The 23,323-nt window shown below is 39.1% G+C and overlaps 1 protein-coding gene across 4 annotated transcripts in view; it reads left to right on the plus strand.

Moving 5' to 3' along the window:
- Positions 1-23,323, plus strand: part of RTTN (rotatin) — a 154,887-nt gene that overhangs the window by 20,672 nt on the left and 110,892 nt on the right. For all 4 annotated transcript variants that reach the window (XR_016441379.1, XM_090039589.1, XM_090039590.1 and 1 more), the window contains exons 10-14: positions 11,756-11,871; positions 15,934-16,104; positions 19,470-19,682; positions 20,306-20,418; positions 21,614-21,740. Coding sequence is in view for 3 of the 4 variants with exons in the window: in XM_090039589.1 (XP_089895715.1) it covers positions 11,756-11,871; positions 15,934-16,104; positions 19,470-19,682; positions 20,306-20,418; positions 21,614-21,740 (740 nt within the window). In the remaining variant the exon portion in view is untranslated. The remainder of the gene's footprint in view (positions 1-11,755; positions 11,872-15,933; positions 16,105-19,469; positions 19,683-20,305; positions 20,419-21,613; positions 21,741-23,323) is intronic.

Genomic DNA, 23,323 nt, shown 5'->3' on the forward strand with positions numbered 1-23,323 from the left:
TGTATCTCTCTGTTAAGGCTTTTTTAGAATGATTATGAGCAGTATAATAAAATGTGTGCAGTACTTCATGAATTTAGAATTTATGAAGTATGCATTGGTATTTAGGGGGGGTTGTTTTTTAAACCATGCAGATGCAAATGACCCTCGTTCTATTGTATGTTTCATCATTAAATGTTTCCCCCCTCTTTAATATCATTTTTATGGTAATCTTCAGTGTTTAAATTCTCCCTCAGTAAACTTGCACAAATCAATTTTAAATAAAAGCAACTTGTTCAATTGGACTGTTTCTATAAAAATAATATCCATCTGAAGAAAAAATAAAATCACTCACACAGAGATCTGTTGTCTGTATGGTAACTTCCCAGAGGCCAGTTTTTTGTGGGACAGTCTTCACTTCAATGAGTGGAGAAAATATTCATATGCTGGTTAAGCCTCAGAGCTTTCTGTAACACCAGCATGTCTGTTCATGAATCTTAGTATTTCAGATGGACTTCAGTACATCACGTATATTTTTATTTCCACTTTTGAATTGGTTTTAATTGATTTCACTTTTATTTATAAAGTAAAAAACACGTTTTTAAGATTGAAATAAATAAAAACATAACCAAGCCCAGGTAGATTCTTAGCTATAATTTTATATGAAGCGTCAGGTGTATACCTAGACAATATATGTCATTTTGTGGCTATTGTTGTTGAGCCTCATGTTGGAATTGATGGTATTTGTGTATTTTACTAGAAAAAAACAAATTGTTTAAGTTTTTGTGAGGTTTTTGTTTTTGTTTTTTTTGTTTTTAAACAACAGGAAATAGGACAGTGGAAATCTTGTTTGAGTTTACTAAAGAAAGCAACAATCAGCTAGGTTATAGAATGGAACTAAACTACTCTCGCTGTAAGAAAGCTACCTAACCTACTAGTCGTATTAGGTGACCTGCTAAAAAGTCCAAATGATTTTGATGCTTTTTATTTTCATTTTTTTGTTTTATAAATGCACACACAAACTTAAATTGTCTGGCAAAATTATTTGTAATTCAGGTTTCCCTCGCTCTGTGCAGGTTCAGTATGTGTGAATTCACTTTTATGCTATGACACTTTTTATACCAACAATTCATTATGTGTGGGGGGGGGTGTAGGTTGTTGCTGTGTTGGTCTGAGGACATAGGCAGACAAGTTTCTTTGAGTGAATCTGATATCTTTTATTAGATCAACTTAAATAGTTGGAAAAGAATTTTTAGGCAAGCTTTCGGGTTCAAAAACCCTTTGTCAGGCTGAGAAGGTTCCAGCAGTTGGTGTGTGCTCTTCCTGGATGGAATGGAAAGTAAAGTAGCCAGGGGCCAGGCTGGTCTGCATACAAGATAGGCTGTCAGTGAAGATATAGATTGAGGAGTCAATGGGTGAGAGACGGGCTGGATGGGGTGGGAAGAGAGAAGGGGGATGATTAGTGGAGAAGTACCTGGGGAGTCGGATGTCAGGCAGGTTATAATGTGTCATAAATCAAATTCTATATTTAATCCATGATTTTTAGTATCCAGGAGGTTGATGAAGTGGGTTCGTAGGCTTGTCTCTGGGAAGTGTTTTCTAAGTTTCCTTTGAGGATCAGGACTGAGACTGGGGAGAGAGTGGTTTTCTGGTGAGAAATGTGCCCCCACAGGTAATTGGGTATTCCTGTCTTTGATAGATTTCCGGTGTGCATTCATTTTGGTGCACAGTTGTTGTTTGGTCTCTACTATGTATTTTCCATCAAGGCATTTGGTGCATTGGATGATATATATTACATTTCTGGAGGTGCAGGTATAAGATCCGGGAATGCTGATGGCTCCGTTGTGGGGTGTAGTAATTGTGGGGGTGGTGGAGATGTGTTGGCAGGTTTTGCATTTCTTGTCATGGCATGGTCTGGATCCATTTGGTGTGTTCCAGGTATTAGGAAGTTTGCTTCTGGTGATGAGGTTAGAGAGGTTCAGTGCTTGTTTGAAGGCTAGGATGGGTGGCTCTGGAAAGATCTCTTTAAGAATAGGGCCTCTTTCTAGTATGGGTTGCAATTGTTTGAGGATTTTCCATATGGGTTTGAGGGAGGGGTGATGTGTCATAACCAGTGGTGTGTGATTTGTGGGGGTTTTCTTGCATACTACAGTAGTTCTTCACGTGGTATCCAGGTGGCTCTTTCAAATATCCGATCCACTCTCTGGAGGCGTGTCCTTGTTGGGTGAAAGCCTTTTTAAGATCGGTGAGGTGACAATCCCGGGTGTTCTCTTCAGTGCAGATTTGGTGGTATCTGAGGGTTTGGCTTTATAACACAACTGTTTTAGTGTGTTTAGGGTGATTGCTGGTTCTGTGCAGATACGTATGTCGGTCTGTGGGTTGCTTGTATAACGTGGTCTATAATTTATCATTCTGGATACTGATCAACGTGTCTAAAAAAGAAATGTTGGTGCTGGAGTATTCTAAAGAAAGTCGGATGGAGGGATGGTGGTTGTTGAATTTTTGATGGAACGCAATCAGAGATTACCAGTTTTCAGTCTAAATGAAGATGTCATCAATACATCTTAAGTATAGCAGGGGTTTGATGGTGCAGTTCTTGAGGAAGTCTTCTTCCAGGTGGCTCATAAGAAGGTTGGCATATTGTGGGGCCATTTTGGTGCCCATAGCTGTTCCCATCATCTGGAAGAAGTGTTGGTTATTAAAAGCGAAATTGTTGTGTGTGAGGATGATGATGTGTATAAGGTCAGTAATATCTTTGGGTCTGTATTCCGAGTTGTAATCTTGTTCCTGTAGATATGTAAGGCAGGCTTGAATGCCATCCTGGTGTGGGATGTTGGTATATAGGCTGGTAACGTCTTCATGGTGGCTAGGAGGGTGTTGCTGGGAAGGTGGTCTCTGTTTTTAAATTTCTGTAGAAAGTCTGTAGTGTCTTGGACAAAACTTGTTCTGTGGGTGATGAGCTGTTTTAGGATTGATTCAACGAAACCTGATATTTCCTCAGTTAAGGTCCCATGGTTGTATAACTCTTCCAGAGTTCCTTTGTTTGTGGATTTTAAGGAGCATGTAAAAAGTTCTCGGATTAGGTAGTGGGGGGGATCAAGGTCTGTATTTTTTTTTTCTTGTAGTCCTGATAGAAATGATTTGATGGTATCGTTGAGTTTCTTTGTGAAAAGGGGAGTAGGATCTTCTTGTAGTTCTTTGTAGTAGGTGGTGTCAGAGAGTTGTCTGTTTGACTTCCTTTATGTAGTCTTCACAGTTTAGGATGACTATGGCTCCTCCTTTATCTGCTGGTTTTACTACTATTTGGTGGTTAGATCTTAGATTCTATGGACTTTTTCTATGGTAGAGAGAGGTTGTTATGGTGGTGTGTGGTGTTGATTATTTGATAGTTCATTCTTTCCCTGAAGCAGTCAATGTAGTGGTCAAGGTTAGGGTTTTGTCCACTGTGAGGTGTCCAATCTGATGTTTTTTGGGGTTGATCTTTTTCTGAATGTTGTCAGAGGATGAGTTGTTGTTGGGAGTGGATTCAGTTTGGTTGTGGAAATGTTCTTTGAGGCGGAGGTGTTGAAAATTCTTCTAGTTCTTTGCATTGAAGAATTTTATTAGGGTATTTTTCTGGACAGAAATTTTGGCCTTCAGAAAGGACATTTTTTTCAGTTTTGGTAGGGGGGTGTGTTTGTGGAGAGATTGGTGATATTAGAGGGTTGGTTCCTGCTTTCAGTTTCATTAAGTCTGAGGTTGGAATCTTGTAAGCTGTTGGTGTTGTTCCTCTGATGGTTGTTTTGTGGCTGGGGAACTTGTTCTTAGAGTAATTTGTTCCATTTCTTCTTTTTATGGAGGATGAATGTTGTAGAAAGTTTTTCATGGTCTCTTTGTATCCATTGTATACTATTAGGGAAGATGATTGGATTTCTTTCTTTTAAGTTGTTGTAGTATGTGGTGATTTTCCTTCCTGAGTTGGTCTCTTTTGGAGTGATTAGATGAAGTAGATAATTTCTAATTTTCTCTGAAGTTTTTCTGAGGTAAATTGACTCCTCTGTGATCGGTGCGATGGAAGCCCCCTAGTAGGCTGCTTTTTCCGGCATGTGGTGGGAGTGACATGCACCAAAATACAGTCTCCTGTGTGGATCTGTACTCCTCGCTCATTGTCTGCAACACGTGTTTTTGTAGTTGCCATTCCCACATTCACCACTGCCCTCTGCTTGTGTGTACTGTTTGCTGTTGGTGAGTATGAAATGGTCTTGTAAAAGTGGTAGAAATGGGTCTGGAGGTCAGGTTTTGGAAAGTATTCCCTTTATGTGAATTTGAGTTGTGCGCCATTTTCCAGGATTGCATGTACAGCATAAAGCGAGGGAAACCTGTATATATTCGTATCTGTTAGAAGAGATGTTTTCTGCTTCATAGATTTACTGAGTGACTTCCTGACCCCATTAAGTGAATGGCATTTGATAATTACTTCAAACAGGTCAGAATTTTGCACACCAGCTTTTAGTACTAGTTTGGAATGTTATTCTAATGTGAGCTGATGTGAAAGATGCATTTAGAATAGAACATTTCTCAGAGGTTACAGGAGTCCTTCAGTTAGATCTACCACTGTGAAAGTTTAACAGTTTTTTTTGTTTTTTCCCCGCCCACAAGCTCCCAAACAGCTGCTATAATAGTTTGTGGAAGGCTGGGGTGTTTTCCCAGTCTTTTTTCCATTTACCTCTCCAAAGTTCTTTATGTGGATCTATTGGCTTAAGTCAGTGGCTGTCAGCCGGGGGTACATGTACCCGCTAGGGATACTTAAAAAGGTTGTAGGGGATATACAGAACACATAAGAAAAAAAATACTGGAGCTGCATCAATATAAGGAAAATTGACTGCATTGGCAATAGGCTTTTTTCGGCTGATATAGCTGATAAATGCCCCATGCATGCATGCAGCCACAGTGCAGCACAGGCGGCCAGGAGCGCAGCCCAGTAGCATGGAGAGCAGCCGGCTTTGGCTGGTATGTCTGTTGTGAGGGAAGAAGGGGGGGGTGTGTGTGTGTGTGTGTGTGTGTGTGTGTGTGTGTGTGTGTGTGGGAGGGGGGCAGATTGAGACCCCTGTGGTTAGGGAGGGAGTGGGGCCGGGGCAGGCGCTGCATAGCCAGGGTAGAGCAGGGCATGGAGACATGAGCAGCTCATCCAATTGGGGTATGGGGGGGCAGGCCACTCCTGCCACTGTGCATACCCCAGGAGGGCAAGCGGGGCATGTGCTGCCAGATCTGCATACAGGGCAAAAGTAGGCAGACTGTAGCTGTAGACTGTGGCTGGGGTGGTGCTGGGCTTTTCCTGGTGGGGGGTTGGACCAGGGCTGTGCTCGGGGTATGTGGCACTGGGGGTGGGGGCTACCATGAATTTTGGGGTGGCTGCAGCCCCTCCATAGTTCTGCTGCCAGCACCACCACTGCCCGCCCCAGTCACCCCTGCCCCAGCCAACAGCAACAGGCCACCCTCACCCTGCACACAGATCCGGGGCACATGTTTTCCACCGTGCCCCTCCCCCCGGTGCCACCCAGGGAGCTGCTTGTGGCTCCATTCCATGCCCAGCCCCGGCTGGGCAGTTCCTGCCCCTGCCCCTGTGCCAGCCCCATTCCCACTCTCACTGCAGGGCTTCAGTCTCCCTGCCCCACCCCCACCCCTTCCCTCACAGCAGACTTACCAGCCAGACTATGAGATAATATAGATATAGTAATGTATTTGTTAATTAGTGTAGCCTGCCTTATCTTGTAATTTGTTACATTAAAAACAAGAAAAAAATATAAAGGGGTACATGAACTGAAAGCTTGAGACAGAAGGGTTACCCTTTTTAAAAAAGGTTGAAACCCCCTGGTCTAAGTGGTTATCCATTTGCCTGGCTCCTGCAAGATGATCATGAATCAGAAATAGTTAATAACCAAGTCTTTTGTGAGCTGTGTGTGCAGTGTGGACCCCATGAAATAAGGGTTGTTGTGCACAGAGTCCCTAGCCTCTGGGGTAACCCATTTAGCAGTAGTGGTTGAACTACCCTTGGAACAGAATTCTGGCTGAACAGTCATAGGTCCTATTAATATTTTAGATGCTGTATTTTCACATTATTTTTAAAAACTGGTGAAGTACCAGGTAATTGAGGAAAAAATCAACTTTTATAACGAAACATAGAGTGTTAAATTATCCAGACAATGGAGTTTCATTTGATTTTTGGTTTAAGTGTAGACCTGTTATTGTGGCAGTTAATACTAAGTTTACAATTGACAGATTTGGGAAAAGAATCATTGACTCTCCAAAGGAAAGGTGATTTCAGGGTTTGGAAGGCCTTTTTCTTGACTAAAGAAGGGGAAAATCTAGATGTCATGAGGAGAAATTATAGTAAAAGAGAAAATGCGGGGAAAGGGGGACAGGAAGAAAAATTAGCTATATCTAAACTTCCATAGAATTATTCTTTTTCCTAAGCAACTGCTCCTCAGCCTAGATTTTGGGCATGGAAACTTCCAGGTTGAGTATCCTTCCTTCATTTTCTTGACATCATCTTCCTACTTTAATCTGAATAAAGACCCATAGAGCAAAGCATATCTTCTGTGATATAATTTAGTACAGAAAAATCTGCAAGTGCGATTCAGCAGAAATTTGAAGTTTTTGTTGAGCCTAAAGAACGCTTAACTGTTTATTTAGATATAATAAAAAAACTATGTTGTAAACCAAGCCAGTTTGTCTTGTTTTATTCATCTTCTAATTTCAGATCACTTTTGCTAAAAAGTTTGATCTTGATGTGAAGTTATCATCTGGCAACTGAAATAGTATAGACTGCTGTTGAACATGAAAAAATAAAGTGAACATGGGGACTAACCAGTATACTATAATGAAAAATAATGAGTTAGGCAATGAAAAGGCCTTTGTCAGATGCAGGCCATGTCTACAAACCAAGATGGAAACATAAGTGTAAGACAAGTACACTATTTTTAAACTAGTGAGCATGGATAACAGCAGTTGTAAAGATACAATTGCTTAGAGACTGAAGAAGTACAGACTGTACAAGCCAGCTGGTGACTGTGTTTACAGACTTGGGTTACTAGATTTCATCATTGTTACTGTTGCAAGCTATCATAGATATGCCTAATTGTGTTACGGTCATCTTTACTTTACATTTCTTCTGTATAGACGTAATTGCATAGCTTCACTAATTAGCAAGAAAAAGGAAGAAAAGTGAGTTGAAGAGTAATTGATTTATTCTTTGTTAAATGCATTTGAAAATTCTCCAGAATAAATCATTAAAGCTTTGCTTGCTAAACTAGCTTATTACAAAACCTGAAGGAAAACAGTGAGGGGCTATTTTTTGCTAGAGAAATATTGACTCAAGTCATAACTTACGCATGAGTGTATAAGAATGGGAGTCAGTTATTTTGCCTGAAGTCATAGGGGTTTGGGTGGGTGGCTTGTGGGTATGCAAACATAACTGCCTTGTTCCACAGTTCTACTCAGCAGTTCGTTTTGTATTTTTAAATAGTGATGAGAATTCTGAACACTCCTAATAAAGTGTTAATAACTGTTGCCTTGACCAGTGCTGTGGGTGAGCTGAACATTGGTTGCTTATCTTTGAGCCCTTTTTTATGTTGAAGGGAAATGGAGTATATCATGCTGTACTCTTAAAACTCTGCTCAATAATTGCACAAGTATGCCTTCATATAGTAATTTAATTTTCCCTTGCCCTTTTAGTAATGAAACATTTGTACACATTCTAAATGCAGTTGCATCACTAGCCAAGATGCTTGTAAAAGGGGGCTTAACCTCACTGAATGTGGATAAATGCTTTAGTCTGATAGTTGAAGGAAACATAACTATATTTGACTCCTGAAATGAATTAGGTTAGTTTAGTATCCAATTTAAAATGCCTAGTGCACAAGGTCGAGAGAACCTCCTTTTGAAAATGCTTGTCTCTATTAATTTTGGACTTTCAAGAACTTTCTGATACCTAAAGAGCTTAAGTTCGGATAAGTAATGAGCGCTTGATATTGAACCTAGTACTATGTTAAAAAATCTTATTTTGCTCTGTATTGAAGGCAACACACAGTAGCTTAGTAGCATTCAGTAGACAATATATTTTAAATGCAAGAAGCCTCAGGTCAGTTTTTCTAAAATAAAAGGATACATAGATCTATATCCTGAATTGAAACTCGTATACATTTCAAAGCAATAAAAGAATTCAGTTGTATACTTCTTAACATACTACTCAACTTTTCTTTCACCTCACCCTCCCTTATTAAAAAGGTGTTCATAATGTAAACCAATCTTGATCAGGTGTACAATTTAAATATTTTTGGGCCTTCCTAATCATCAGGGTTTTGTGGTAGCATTTGTTTCCTTATACATTAGAAATATGTTATGCTCCAGAATCTGCTTGCAAAATTAATAGGCACAATTATATTTGAATATACGAATAGTCATCATTCTTTTAAGGCACCTTCTTAGGGGCAAGTTAACTCCTGGTCTTAAAATGGTGCCATTATTACTACTTATTACTAAGAAACTTTTTTCATATGCTTGCCAATTAGAGTAAGCAAGGGCTCTCTCTTTTGCCCTGTTCTTCTAAGTTGCTCTTGAGGAGGATTTCATTGGCAGCTTTTGGCTCAGCTTTAGGTGAAAGCTACATGAGCTTGCTCCCTCTCCACTCCACTGCAGACACTCTCCTCTACCCTTGAAGTTGCATCTCCTTGAAAGTTGTTATCTTTCCATTGCAACTTCTAGAGTGGTTCCTAAGGATATGTTTACACCATGACAACAGCATGTCCAAGCTGAGATAGTGGGACTTTCCCTCCCTCCCTCCCTCCTGCTAGCTGACACCAAATATTTTGGTGGGCCTGCTTTCCCAAAGCAGCCACTTCCAGACCTTGGCCTCCTGTGTTCTTGAGAGTTACTGCTTTAGACAGTCCTAAAGATATGTCACTGCTGCTGTCTGAGTCATAGACTATCACAGCTGAACTGCAGGAAAGGGCCACACTCAGGAAGGGCCCAATTTGGACATGCTGCCACCATTATGTAAATACTTCTGCATACCTATTGTCCATAAAAATCTCTCCAAAACTGCGGAAGCTTAAGCAGGGAAGCTGTTTTTTTTTTTTTTTTTTCCCTTCTCCAGTGCTGGAATAGAAGCAGGGAGACTAATGTTTCCCCTCTGTGCCTACTGTCAGCATGGAGAGAGGGTAGAGTCCAGTCTTCAGCATGGCAGCTACAGTTTTTAACCCTTTCATGGCCACTGGCAAATCGGCAGTAGCTTTCTGGCTGAAGGGTCACTATCATGAAACTACTCCTATACTGACAATGAAACCTGGTAACAAATTTTCCACAAAAATTCCTCCACAAGGTTCCCAGATGGGTGGATTTTTAGGTAAGGTGCATCTCTGAACTACCGCAATGTCAAATAACATGAGATTTACAGCAGTAATAAAATTTATATCTGGAAGTCTATAAAACTTTATATGCAAATATTCTTACTTTTTGGTCAGATTTTATTGGGGAAATTTTTTTCTTCATGCTATACAAGCATTCCTTCTTTTGACCCGTGAGTATCCTCTGAACAGTTATTTATAGTAAGGGAAGGGATACTTTCTGTGCTGCAGTACTATTGCTGAGTCTTTCTTATGCCATTTAGGAATGCTAAGAGAGAGTGCAAAGATACATTAGAAATCTCACTGATGGTAGGTGTGGTGTTGTGTTTTATGTATAAGCTATTTACTTTGCACCCGCCTGGTTTGGTATAGGTGCTCTCTAGCAGCCTTAGAGCGCATGCCCAGTTCAGGCTGCAGGATGTGTCCCTGGGACTTGGGAGCTGGACTGCGTTCAACCCTGAGGGGGGACCTGACAGTCGCCTGCCATGACTTGATCTTCCTTTCAGTAATGGGGTTCTCCCTCACGGGACCTCGCGGACCGGGCGCTGCCCCTTGCAGCCATTCTTGAGGCTCCACTTCCCTTATACCCCAGCCATATGCCAGCCTTCAAGACAACCAGGTAATGGATCGCCAGCTTGTCCCTTTGATGTTGCCTCTTGCTCTTGGCCCCTCTTGCCCATCCCTCAGTGCTTTCTTCACCCTGGGTGTCTATGGGGTATGGGACCAGTCCAGCCTCAACATCTGCTTTGGCCTTATCTTTGAGCCATCACGTTCGACAAGGCTGCCTCCACTCTTCTTCTTGATCCTTCAGGTCAATTGGGAATGCCTACCCCAGTTCGGGCTCTGGATGCCCTTCAAGATGCTAACATAAACAAAAAAAAAGGAGAAAAAAGAAACAGTAGGAGTTTGGGCCACAGCCCACCCCACTCACGGCTCTGGTGTCTGGTCATTGGGATCCCTCAACGCCATCTTCCTTGGCCCGGCTGTCCTGCTGAGCCAGTTGTTTACCCTTTTAAGGGAGCCAGAACTCTTCTGGTGGGTCCCTGTCCAGTCCCCCGCAGACCTGTTGCTTCTGCCGTTCTGATTGCCCAGGGAGCAGCTTTGCCTCCTATCCCTGGCTTAGCTGCTGCCCCACCGCTGGCTTTAAATCCACCAGGCGGTGGTTTTCGATGACGTCATCCATCAGCGCTGCTCCCAGTCCCAAATAAAAGTGGCTGATAAACCGCACCAACAGCTCTTCTCAGCGTGGCACGGCTTTTCCTGTCAAAGGTAAGTAAGCCCCCTTCTTAGGGCTTTTGGCTTCGTCCTTCTGGGAGCTCACCCCAGCCTTGGGTCCCACCATGAGTGAGTGTTCTGGGACCTCCGTTTGTGTCTCCCTGGGACACGCTTATAAAATGCGTTCTGGAAAAATGCTTGAGCCCGAGTCCCTTTGCGTTGTGTCCCCCTAAATTGATACCTAATGGAAAGCGAGCTGGATTAGAGTTTGATTGTAAAGAAAGGGGACAAGTTTTGACAAGGATCCTTTCTAACTTAAAACCTATATTTTTGAGGGTTTTTTGGAGATTATTATTGTATATGAAACACTAATGTAGGTATACAGGGGCCAGAATCTGATGGCAGGTATGTGAGACCAAGGAGACCCGGAACTGGAGTATATAACAAGTAAAAGTAATCTCAGAATTCTTGCTTGTAGTGTGGTTACTGTTGAACTGTTCTTACTTTATACAGATAGACTGGATAATATACAGGCTCTTATATTTCTTTCATCAGTTTCTTTCTTGTTAAACATAGCAGAACTCCAGCAATTGCAGTTTTTACTTGCATACTTTATAAAAATGCAATTAATTTTCTGAAAATTCATATAGCAAATGGAAATATAATGAAGAAAAAAAAATCCCAACAGCCTTTTGTAAGGAGAGTACTATTGTAGCTAGATTCAGCTTATGAGTGGCAAGCTAGCCATTGTGAATCTAGTAGGGTTAAAAGAGGCTTCCCAAGTAGAGCATGACTTTCTCAACTGGAATTTGACTTAAATAGTGAGTTTCATTAGCTTGCAGGTGAATAATTAAAGTAAAAATAAAACTGTCTTACCGTTAGAAATGTGAGGGATCGCTAATATTTTCTGGTGTAGAGCAAGTCCTCTAGCACATGAGCTCTCAATGTCCTCAGAAGGAAATAAAGAAAAAACAGGCATTAGTCAAAGCTATTGCTGAGTGTTAACAACAATGACAATTAGTGCTAGCTGACTAGCATGAGGCATAAGGAAATTAAGTTCTGAGATGTTCAGAGTTCCAGTACTCCATGCTTAAAAGGGTAGCTTTCTGAACATTAAATGCTTTCATATCCAGTCTCTGTTGGAATTCCTGTAACTTCTCTTTTCTCATTTGCATTTCTAGGCAGTAGAAAAGTGACAATGCAAGTTCTTGAATTGCTTGCTGAAGACATATTCCTTATCAGTGATGCAATATCAGAAGATGTTTGGGAAGATAGCAGCCTCTTTGGATTAGAGTTGGTAAGTTTAGGCAGATTTTTTTTCGTTAAATTTTTGTTAATGGTATTTAATAGCTTGTCTTTTCTGTAAATATCTGTCGCTTCTACTGGAGAATATGCACATCTCATCACAGATTTCATTTTTTCAGATGCTAATTAAAACTGGAATAATGTCAACAATTTAATGTTATTGACATGGTTTTTTTTAAACTCTAGATTTTCTTTTTTAATAGAAAATACTGAAGTTTCACCTTAATAAAATATCCAGTATTAATTTTCATTTTCAGAATGTGTTGAATGAAACACATTTAGAAAAAGGGAACTGAGGGCTCCTATAAACATGTAGTGAGGCTGCTCTGATGTACTGTAAATGGAGTCTGCTTTGACATACTGGATTAATTGAGTCTGCTGGAGTGCAGAAACTAATGCTCTCCAGCAGCCTCCAGTGTCATGTGTATCAGTGTCTCCAAGCTGAAAATGGCGGAAGGGTGCTTTAAACTAAAACTTGTTAGGTAAGCTGTAGTTCAAAGCACTCCACCACCATTTTTCAGCACAGGGATGCTGATGCACATGACACTTGGACACTTTTAATTAGCATGACTCGCTAATTAAATTGCCCCTCTGTCTCCTGGAGCACATCTATAAAAACCTGAGAGATTTACTTATACTAAACTGAAAAGGACAACAAGATATGAGCGACAGGTTTAGAGACTACTCAAGAAAATTAAAAATGGAACATTGCTCTGAAGAACATCAAAGGATATTTGAAACTGTTTAGCAAAACTCAGGAAAAACTTTCTAAATGTAAGTACTGTAAAGTAGAAGACAGAAATGAAAATTGGAACATTTCAAAAGGCTTGTGTAAAAATGTACATGAGACAACGCTCTGAAGCATGACAAAATACATCTGGAGGGCATAAATACTATTTTGGCCTGTTCCATTTTGGAACATGTACAGTAGCTCAAGCCTTCCAGGCAACTCACAATGCACTGTCCTCCCCTCTTCCCCTCCTCCCTGCTTTCACCTCACTCCTTTGGTAGGCTGCCAACACTCGGGGTAGGCTTCAGGCCTCCCAGATTGCTGGGAGACTCTGCCTTTAGCCAGGATTCCCATGGCAGGGGTGTAGGATTTCTCAGCCGTGGTGGGGAGAGGCCACAAGGTCTGGTTCTTGGAAGATTGGAAGTTGCAGAAAAGTAGAGGCAAAGCAGACACTGAATTAGATCCCTTTTCTCCTCTGCAAGAAGGGGGTTGAACAGCTGCACTGACTATCCCTGTGGGAAATGGGAGAAACTAAGCTGCAGGTCATTGAAGTTCTCTGTTTTACTGCATAGCTGGGGAGTGCATGACACAAAACTGTATGCAGTGGCCACAGTGATTCTGAAATGGAGCCCCCCTGCCATGCAGGTTTCCTCCAGCTTGCTGGCTCAGGTCTTGGCGAGCTGTACTTTGAAACATATAAAAAAGGAGTATTTCAGCCAGACACACGTTCCCTGTGTCACCTGCCTTGGCAGAAACACTTCAGAATTCCAATTCCCCCATGCTCCTGCCCAGCCGTACACAGAGGAGACAACAGCCTTTTCTGTCTCCTCTCTGTGACAGCGTCGTGGCAGGGCTGGGTCTGTGCTGGCCCAGAGCAGATGAGCACCAGCCGAAGCAATCGTGCTGCTCTTTGAGGGGCCCCTGGGATGCTGGGGAACTGAGACCTAACTTCAGCTGTGATGGGATCTGGTACAGATGTTCAATAAAGCGCTCTAACCTTATGTGCTTGAGTCTGATACCACATTTTTCTAGAGCAGGATCCATCATTTTTAAAGTGCTCCTTATGTGCCATGAACGTCTGTTCGGTTATGGCTATAAAGCACTGTCTGCACACTTATTGTGCAAGAAGTGTAATGTCTGTACCTAGCCATAGACAACACATACCTACACCTGCTGGGGAGACTTGAGTGTGGGAGGAGGGTAGCATGTTGGCTGAATTTTCCAAATTTCCCTGCAGCCTATATACTATATTTATAGCTGACTTTATTAAATTAAATATTAAATTAGCATTTTAGAAGAGAATTCTACTTATTGAATACCTTCCCCATATTCTTGGATATCAACATTCCCAACTCTCTGCTTCCAGGATGAGTTGTTTTTTTTTTCCTTTTCCTGTGATATCTTTTAAAACGCAGGGGATCATTCATGACAAATGCATGAAAGAATAAAATTTAATATCAAAATACTGGGTACTATAGTGGTTTTATTTTCATTTACCTGAATCTAATATGCACTCATTTAGTTTACTTATCAGTATCAGAGACTAGGGACTACCATGGAGTTTGAGTTCAGCTCACTTTTGAGTCGACAAGGCTTTGCCTTGATTATGAAAATGTCAGCAGGTATGAAACAATGCCTCCCATAGTTTTGTAAAATTTTAAACATCTGATGCTGTGTATGCTGTTGTGTCAGACTTTTGCTGGTAACATTACCATAATTGTTATTTACAGAACCCCAGTAGTGAATGGCAGATTTCCTATTGCTTTAACCTCCTGGAATTTAATGCTGATTTCAGTCTTTCAAGGGCCGTTATTATTGAACAATATTAAGGCTACACTGAAATTTTTCCTGAATGTTTGGTGTCAAATTAAATTTTAGTCCTTTGACTAGCTGTTATTTGGCTTGGATAAATATGCTTATTTGAATAGGGCCAATGTGAAAATAGAACACTTTCTTTTATATAGAAGCAGTCAAATTTCTCCCTGTTCTTCCCACCAAAATCTATACTAAAACTTGACCATTGTAGAGGTTTTTTTCTAGGAATGTGGAAGCATCATACCTCTAACCTAGTACACCTATCGATGATTCTTTAGCTAGTACAACTTTATTCAAGTCAGGGAACTGGTATAAGCTCTCTCATCAAAAGAACAAGCATACACTGCAATTTATGTTTGGAGAGAAGGGGTTTGTACTGGTAAACCATTATTGGCAAACCCCTTGAAAGGTATGTTTGTATGAGCAGAGCAATGAATCATGGTGATTCAGTTTTAGAGCTTGCATATGTGAAATGGTCACTTTGCAGGGCACTGTCCTATTCTTTACTGACATCCCTTTAATACTGCATATGCTTTCCATACTTAATAGTTTTTGTAGCTTTTCCCAATTTGATGTGCTGTGGATTGAATTAATATGCTGTCCTTTTCAGATAGGGTTCTTAGTAATATCAATTGCTTCAGATTCTCAACATTTTGCTTTGGGTTTGTAACTCATAGTGAGACTAGTGTCCGTTAGAAGAAATTAAACCGATTCTATCCTTGAGTTTAAAATACTGCTTTAATGGGCTTAAATGAGAGGGTTTAGCTGCTCTGTTATTGAGCCAGGAAAAAATCAATGTTCTGTAGTTTCTTAGATTAACATAATCCTTTCCTCCTTCCTATGTAAGAATTCATGACAGTATTTACTTTAGAAGAAATATTATTTGATTCAGTCATATTTCCTGTAATTTCCTTAAATTTGGGACCTATTGGGTGCATCTAGATGAGCGTGGTGGTTTGTTTTGCTGGGGACAAGTAGCAGCGGCATGTGGCAGGTTACTCCAAGTGGGGTACAGGAGCCTAGGGCCAGCAACTGTGCTGACTCCAGCAGCCTTACCAGAGGTCCTGGGGCCCTCCCAGGGTTGCAGCTGTGTTGGGAAGCCTAGCCGGAAGCTCAAGTGTGGCTCTGATTTTTTATTTTTATTTATTTTTGTTTTTTTTAACCCTGGAGGTTTTGCTAACCTCCTTTTCTACATGCTCCCTTTCTTGTGTCCAAACAGCTGATTTCATTTGCTAGTGATTCGATCTAAGGTTCCTAATTTGTTTCAGAGATGCAGTATTCTTTTCTGTGAAATGTTGAGGACAGTTCCAGAAATTTTAATAGTATTTTTATTTAAAAGAAAATCAAGATACTACTACAGTATTTTATTATGTAAAATTAACTATGTTTGTCTTTTAATATTTACCTAAATATTTCAGTTTTATTCTTTAAATCATGCCATAATGCTGTGTGATATTTTTTTCATTATGTTTTCCACTGACATTCTTGTAACTTTGTTTTCATTTGCAGAAAGATAAGCTGCTTACCGTTTTCAATTCACTTGGAGAAACCATATCCTACCACAAAAACAATGTCAGTTCAGAGCAACCTGAGATGATGATGGTGCACCACAGAATGGCTTTTATAAGTATTTCACTTTTCACAGTCCGATTGTTACAAACCCTTCTCCCCGTAGAAAAGGTGAAGAAGAAGATTAATTATAGTGTTGTTTATAATAGCAGCAGCAATAATGATAATGATGGTATTGATGCTGATGATAGTAATAGTAATTCTTGTCCTTTTGTAATAGTAGGAAAGTTTGAAGAACTAGTTCTCTCAACTAGTTTGTGTTTGGTGCTAGTAGCTAGTTGGCAAGGTAAACAGGCTAGTGAATCTTGCAGGTGGTCTTAAGAGTCATAGAATTAAACAGCACTCTGCCTAATCCGCTATGATTTTAAAGCTTCAAAGGGTCTTAAGCCAGGATCCAGTACTGTTTTTCTGCAAAGATGGGTGTTTTTAAATGTACTTTATTTCATATTGTTTTTGACAAAATCCAGTGTTGTTTATCCTCTATCATATTTCCAGTCTACCTATGAGAATGGGATCAAAACTTTATCATCAGCTAGAAGGAGGCATAGAATGTTCCATTCAAGCCTTGGGCAGGTCATATTTGCATGAGCAACATTTGTTCAAGTTTAAAAAAGCAATAGGGGACCTGTCCTGAATCCCACCAAGCAGAAGCAGGTGGCTTGATGCAGTAAAACTTCCTAGTGCATTTGCTGGCCAGTGTGCACGAGGAAGGGACATTGGTATTACATAACAAGTATTCTCTCACGAGAGTGTATTGTTAGCATCAGGATTAAAGCCATCACTGTACAGTGATTAAAGATGTGTCACTTCCAGGTACTGTATCTTGGAATTATATTACCTCAGTAGATCGGGTCATGCAGGAAACAGACTTGAATTGACCTAATTAAGTACCTGACTTACACAGGGTTTAAATGCTTAGATTGATTAATTGCATAAGAGTTGTAATAGGATACTTAAACAGAAACATAAGTTTATCACTGCTATATTTTTTTCAAAGAAGTCAAAGAGCTTAGTGGTTTGCAAGGCTATGCTGCCCTCTACCTGTTATTAGCAAGCTATAATCTGTTCAAATAGTTATTTTTGTTTCACTTATTGTTCATATTAAAATAGTGGAGACCTTTTATTTGACAGCTAGAATATGAGATGCCCTTGGTAATGCATTTTGCAGTGATCTTAATTATTAATTGTAGGATACTGCGTGCAAAGTAGTATTAAGTTGTGTTAAAGGAATCAGAACTTGTGGTAGAGGTGATATCTTCTATTAGACCAACTAGATGTTTGCAAAATAATTTTTCTTTATTTGCAGGCTTTCAGGTGCACGCACCCTTCTTCAGGCATAGGAGAAAAAAAGATTGTAAAAGTTCTCCTGGGTAGAAATGAAAGTTCATGTTTCATAGGAAAGTTGAAGGTGTGGTAAAATCTCTTGTTTGGATCAGTTCATTTTATGGAGATTAGGTTCAGAGAAAAGTTGGAATAGTCTGTTTGCCTAGAAGTTGTTTGGTGGCAAGCAGGATGTAGTCATATTTCCTTCTGGTTACGGTGTTTCGTATTTCACAAAAGTGTAAAAGGATGGAAAGCTCTTCTGCACAGGAATTTCTTGTGTAGTGAGGTATCTCTGGGCTCTGTGATAATGCAAATTATCTTGCACAAAGGCAAGAGCAGGGTCTCAAGTTTCAGGTGGTAAAACTTGCTCCTTCCTTGTAAAATTATGAATATTTCACTTAAAAACAGCTAAAATTTGATATCTTCCATGTGTCAGGTACCCAAGTTGTAGCTGTATTGGTCTAGAGGCAAAAGCAATCAGTATGTTGTATTACACAGTCTTGCAGTTTCTAAGTTTTAGATGGTAATCTAATACCATATTTATCCAAATCCAAGATTACTTTGAATTTAAGATAATTAAAATAATTATAGAACAATTAGATTCTATAAAAAGAGCATTATAACAAATTTATAATTTTCCCTTTATACAATGTAATTATTAGGAGGGTCATAATAAATTTATCCCCAACTGCAGGGGTTGGGGGACAGGCTGCCTTTCCCATGCACCTTACTCTTTTCCCACCTCCCCCCCACCGCCCACTGCCTGCATCCCTGCTGCCTTTGCCCTTTGCCACCCCTGCCATCGCTCCCCCCACCTGATACACCTGTTCCCCATGTGCACTGATGTCTTATTCTTGACCTGCGCAGCTGCTAGATTTCCCCATACATGCTGCTGCCACATCCCCTGCCCTGTGCTGATGACATGTCCTCCTACACATTTGCTACTGATCAGTCAGCAGCTCGGGTCAGAGGATGTGGCAGAGCACACATGTGGGATCAGGCAGCAGTGCTGGTCAGGGAATGGGGGCAGCAGCACGTTGGGTGTTGGGGCAGCAGTGCAGGTCAGGGGATCACATACTGCTGCCCATCCCCTTACCCTCTCTGCTTCCCCACCCCACACACGATTTTCCCAACTCACGCTTCTTCCTCATCCCTCGCTTGATCCCAAAGTATTGCCCCATTCCTTCCTTGATTCCAGACCCTACTTCCACCCGCTCTATGGAACTGAAGGTTTTAGAAAACATGGAAAATTATCTTTAAGGGCTTTACATTGGAATTCACCACTTTGCTCTGCGTCTTAACTTTCTGGGGTGTTTTTCCCAGAAATTCTGGAGCCTAACTTGGAAGGATTCTTCCATGCATATGGGGTTATTTGACCCCAGCAGTCTTTCCTGCCTAGAGCAGGGGGACTGGACCCGATGATCTCATGAGGTCTCTTCCAATCCTAAACTTCTGTGACTGAATGATTTGCCATTAAGTAGCATATATTTTACTATTATGTGATTTCTCTCTAGTTCTTGGAAAAAAATATAGCCATATTAATTCAGTTTCTTATGGTTCCATTTCTATTCTTTTGGTGCTCAGTACAGTAGCAGAAGTGTGTGTGATTTTAGGTTTTTTATAATTCTGTGTGAACAGCAGTTAAGTGATATAGTTATCAGACTTCAGATGATTGATTTTTAGCTGAGTAATCGTTTAATGCTACCTAAGTCATTCTTGAATCTGGTGCTATGTTGTATCTGGCACAAGGTTACATAGTTTAGGAATTGTAGAAATACTTACGGAGTTTAAAATTATGATGGGCAAAGGCCTATAAGGATAACTGGACGTCTGTGTATAGTCTGCCATCTGGTGGTTCAACCTTAGAATTGTTGTAACTGACCATCCCATGGCTGGATTGTGTGTATATTTCTGCACATTGTGGCAGCTCAAACTCTAAGGTCAAAAATTCAAAACCAACTTGCATCTGCTTTAGGTTGTATTCTTTGCATATTTTGCATATTGTTTTATTAATTTTACTTTAAAAAAATCTAAATAACAGTACTGAGGATTATGCTAGTTTAATTCAGAAGTGGAATTCAGTAGTCAATGTTTGTACTGTGTTTCAATATTTTTTTTTTCTTTTTTACAATGCTCCCTTAACTTCCTTCAAGGCCAACAATGTGTTACCAGAGAGCTTGCAGACTGCTTTATTTCTTCTGTCCCTGGACATGCCCTTTTCTTTGGAATATCCAAACACTCATGAATCTGTTGCAGCCTATCTGGAGCAGATGAATTCTGAGAACTACAGCATTTATAAGCAAGCTGCAGAAGCAGCTTATTCAATTGAATGCACTTGTAACTTTATGATGGATATCCATAAGGAGGTATGAAATTCAATATCACCACATGTACAAAAATGTAGATATAATTCTGATATAATTCATAAAGTTAACTTAATACAAATGAGTTTGCAGTATTAACTAGGCTTGTGAAGTTTTAAATCTTAAGATATATATCTATTTATATCTTCATGTGGCATTTTTATTTAGAATAATTGCTTAAATACATTAAGACCTCAAGAACTTTTGAGATGTATTAGGATATAGTTTATACTTTGTGGTCCCAATGGCATGGCATGGCATGTTGGGCACTCTCACTTTTCTTTGAAATTTAATGGTATTTGTCAAGGCTTAGTGTCTCCTGGAAAGCAATCAGCTATTCATTGGAACAGTCCATAAAAGTGAGACATATATATATTTGTCCCATCATTTTTTTTGTTTTAAATGTATGTAATAGTAACTTTTGCTTATTATTCATGGGATTTTAGGGGATACAGTGTTTTTTTTGTGTTTTTTTTTTGTTTTTACAAAGGAAAGTTAACTGAGCCTTAACTGAGCTAAGCCAAATACCACCAAGTTGTCCACATCTCAGCATGTATAAAAAATATTGTACTATTTTTTTATAACATTAGCACTGACTTTCCTTTTTTCTTTCTGTCTTTTTTTAGGGGGAGAAGAATCTTTTTGAGTTAATAGAATTGGCAGATCAGGCCCTTGGTAGTCTTTCTTACCATCAACACTTTCCGTTGCTTCAGGAATTCATTCGTATTTGCTCTAATATGTAAGTAAATTACTGTTGCTCTTAATATAGAAGGGAAATATATTTTCCTTTTATACAATCATTGTGTTTCTTATACTGTTTCAGGAGAAGGGAGTAAAATTGTGTGGAAACTTGATATTTATTTGTGATCCGAATTTTGGTCTTGTTCTGATCATGAATTTATCCAGTCATATCATAAAAGAAAATATCCATAAAAAGAAAGTTGTAAATTTGAGTGTGGGATCCAATACATCAAATAACTTATTCATTTTGTTACATCTAGAGTAGATAAATAATATTTTTAGTCTTTTTCTGGAAAAAAAGAATATTGCATTTTTTTGATTGAAAATTCAGATTTTAGATTTTTTTCTCTTGTTTTGGAATTTTCAGTTTTAATGCATGCAGTTTCTGCTTTCTGAAAGTGTGAGCAAGCTTTAAAAGCAGTGAATAAAACAATTCATAGCCTGAAGAGAGATGTTTCTCTTAATGTTCTGTGTCTGGAAATGTGAAGCCTACTCTTCTTTTTCCTCCCATTAATTATGCCTGCTAAGTCTTTAATTGCTACTAATGACCACTGTTCGTACTGAACAATTAAAAGTTATGCTTTTCTTCTTTGTCTCTATTGTAACAGTGAGATTAGACTATGATATTTTAAGTATGCTTTCTAATAGTTTGTTTTGCTCGTGTATCAACTTTGTATCTCTTAAAAATGCCTATTTGAACTATAAAAACATCAATCTATAAATTTACTGACTAGTAGTTTTGATTATACAATTTGATATAAGACACCTATCTGTTTTGAAAGTAAAACTTGTCACATGTACACAACTGTGAACAATACTGTATCTTTTTGCATGTCACATGCCCCCAAATAAGATGCACACTTTTTGGGGGAAGGCTAATTTTTTGGTAGAAAGGTGTGTGGTATGTGAGTAAATATGGTACTACACATTGCAACTTTACAGTGTTGGGGGAGAAATACAAAATGATCTGATTCACTGTATGAGTGAATTAAAATAATTTATTATTCAGGATTACGACCATAAATATTTTATAAAGAATATTGAGCAAAATAATGGTGATAAACTTGATATTGTGAGACATTTTATATAACTCCTCTATAACTTATTCTGTAATATAAACATCTTTACTGATATAGTACAACAGCTCTATAGTAGCTAATTTATCTTGGGCATTTAACTGTTGCCACTTACAGCTGGAAGTCTGCCCAGGCTAGTCCACGGCTGAAGACTGAGAGCCAGAAGGTGCTCCTCCATTTGTTGTCTCATCCTCTGCTGAATATAAAAAATGAAGCTTATCGGTGCTCTCTGGAAACTGTTAAGGTTAGAAAGAAATTGGTTTTGTAATGTTTCTTTTGAAGAAAATATATATTTTTTGATGATTTTACATTTCATTCGTTTTCTAGTCCGCTGTTTATTTTGTAGTAGTAGATGGTATTTGAAGTCTACTGTTTTGTTTGTAACATCATGAAGTTCAAGTGATTACAGTTGTGCTCCATAAATTTTAATTTTAAGTGGTGGCAATGTTCTAGAATCTGAGATACAAGTGGATTGATAAATTGAAATGATACATTTAGCTTGTTTTTGAAGAACCTTTGGCATCTCCTAGACTATTTTTTAATTATTTATGTTAAACAACTTTAAATGTAATCTTTTTCAGTGTAAATTATTATTGCTTTACAAATAAGTTTACATATTCCATTTGGCTTGGGTATTGAGGTTAGATTTTTTTCAGCCTTCTGTTTCTTGCCAGTTTTACTTCCTTCTCATGTGATGCTGTTTGAGATGCCAGCTCTTTTCAGAGATTTTTCACTTCTTTTATTAAAAAAAAAATTTTACTGATAATTTTAATAAAGGACAAAAATGTTCACAATCTTGTTTTTAGCTTTTAATTAATTAGTGTGATTTAGAAGAAAGACAAAAATGCATTTACACCACTTTTTCACTGCTTTGACTTATACAGATTCAGAAGGAATGACACAAAAGTTAACCTTTTTTGAGTCTATTGTTTTTACCCCAAAAGAGAACAAAATTTTAAAACTCCAGTCTCCTTTTTTCTTCTTCTTACCTTATTACTAGTTCATTACTGTACATCATTTTGTACATCAGTTGGTAGGAGGGATATAAGTGTAAGCTTATTGTGCAGTAGTAAGATGCAGTGCAGTCCTGAAATATACTGTCTAAAAATGGCAACTCTATTATCCTGATCTGCTCACTGTGTTTTTAAGGTCTTCTCTATTCACTTTGGGGAAGCTGGTGAGAATACTCTTTATATCTGTTAAAGTTAACTCTTCAGAAATAAATTAACTAAAAAAAGAAGACATGCAAGTTTTTCTTAAATGTTTTTAATTTGTAATCCTTTACACTTTTATGCAATTTTACATAAGCCATTTACTGGTGTGTATGGCCCTGAGGCTATAAATAAATGTTGCATTTGACATGGTCCTGATTGTTCCAGGATTTTACCTGGATCACAACAGGATCAGCAGAGTCCATTACACATTTGTGTCCCTCTTCCAAGTTTTATTGCTGCTCCTCTACCAGTAGGTGGCCTGCAAGAGTGCACATCCTGGACATCTTGTTAATACTGGCTGTAATAACCTTACAGACAACACCATGATATCCTAGGAGAAAAAGCAGTAGCACATTTTTATCCCGCATGCTTTGACAGGCCATGAAGTAGAACAGCAGCCTTGCATGTCTGTAGGGTTCCAGCACAACACATATTGTCTTGGGACAAACGTGATATCTGTTTATAGCCTGAATGAATAATTTAACCTCAGTATCTTTTATTACTGCTATTTATTCGTTTAAACTTGGCCTGTATTTTATTCAAGGCCAACAGTTAAAACCAAATTTTATTTTACTTGGGAGTTGGCTAGACTTTGTTCATTTAGTGATAAATA

The sequence above is a fragment of the Crocodylus siamensis genome, chromosome 3 (assembly GCF_052110815.1).
Source record: "Crocodylus siamensis isolate JL-2025a chromosome 3, ASM5211081v1, whole genome shotgun sequence".
In the NCBI taxonomy this organism is placed as follows: Eukaryota; Metazoa; Chordata; order Crocodylia; family Crocodylidae; genus Crocodylus; species Crocodylus siamensis.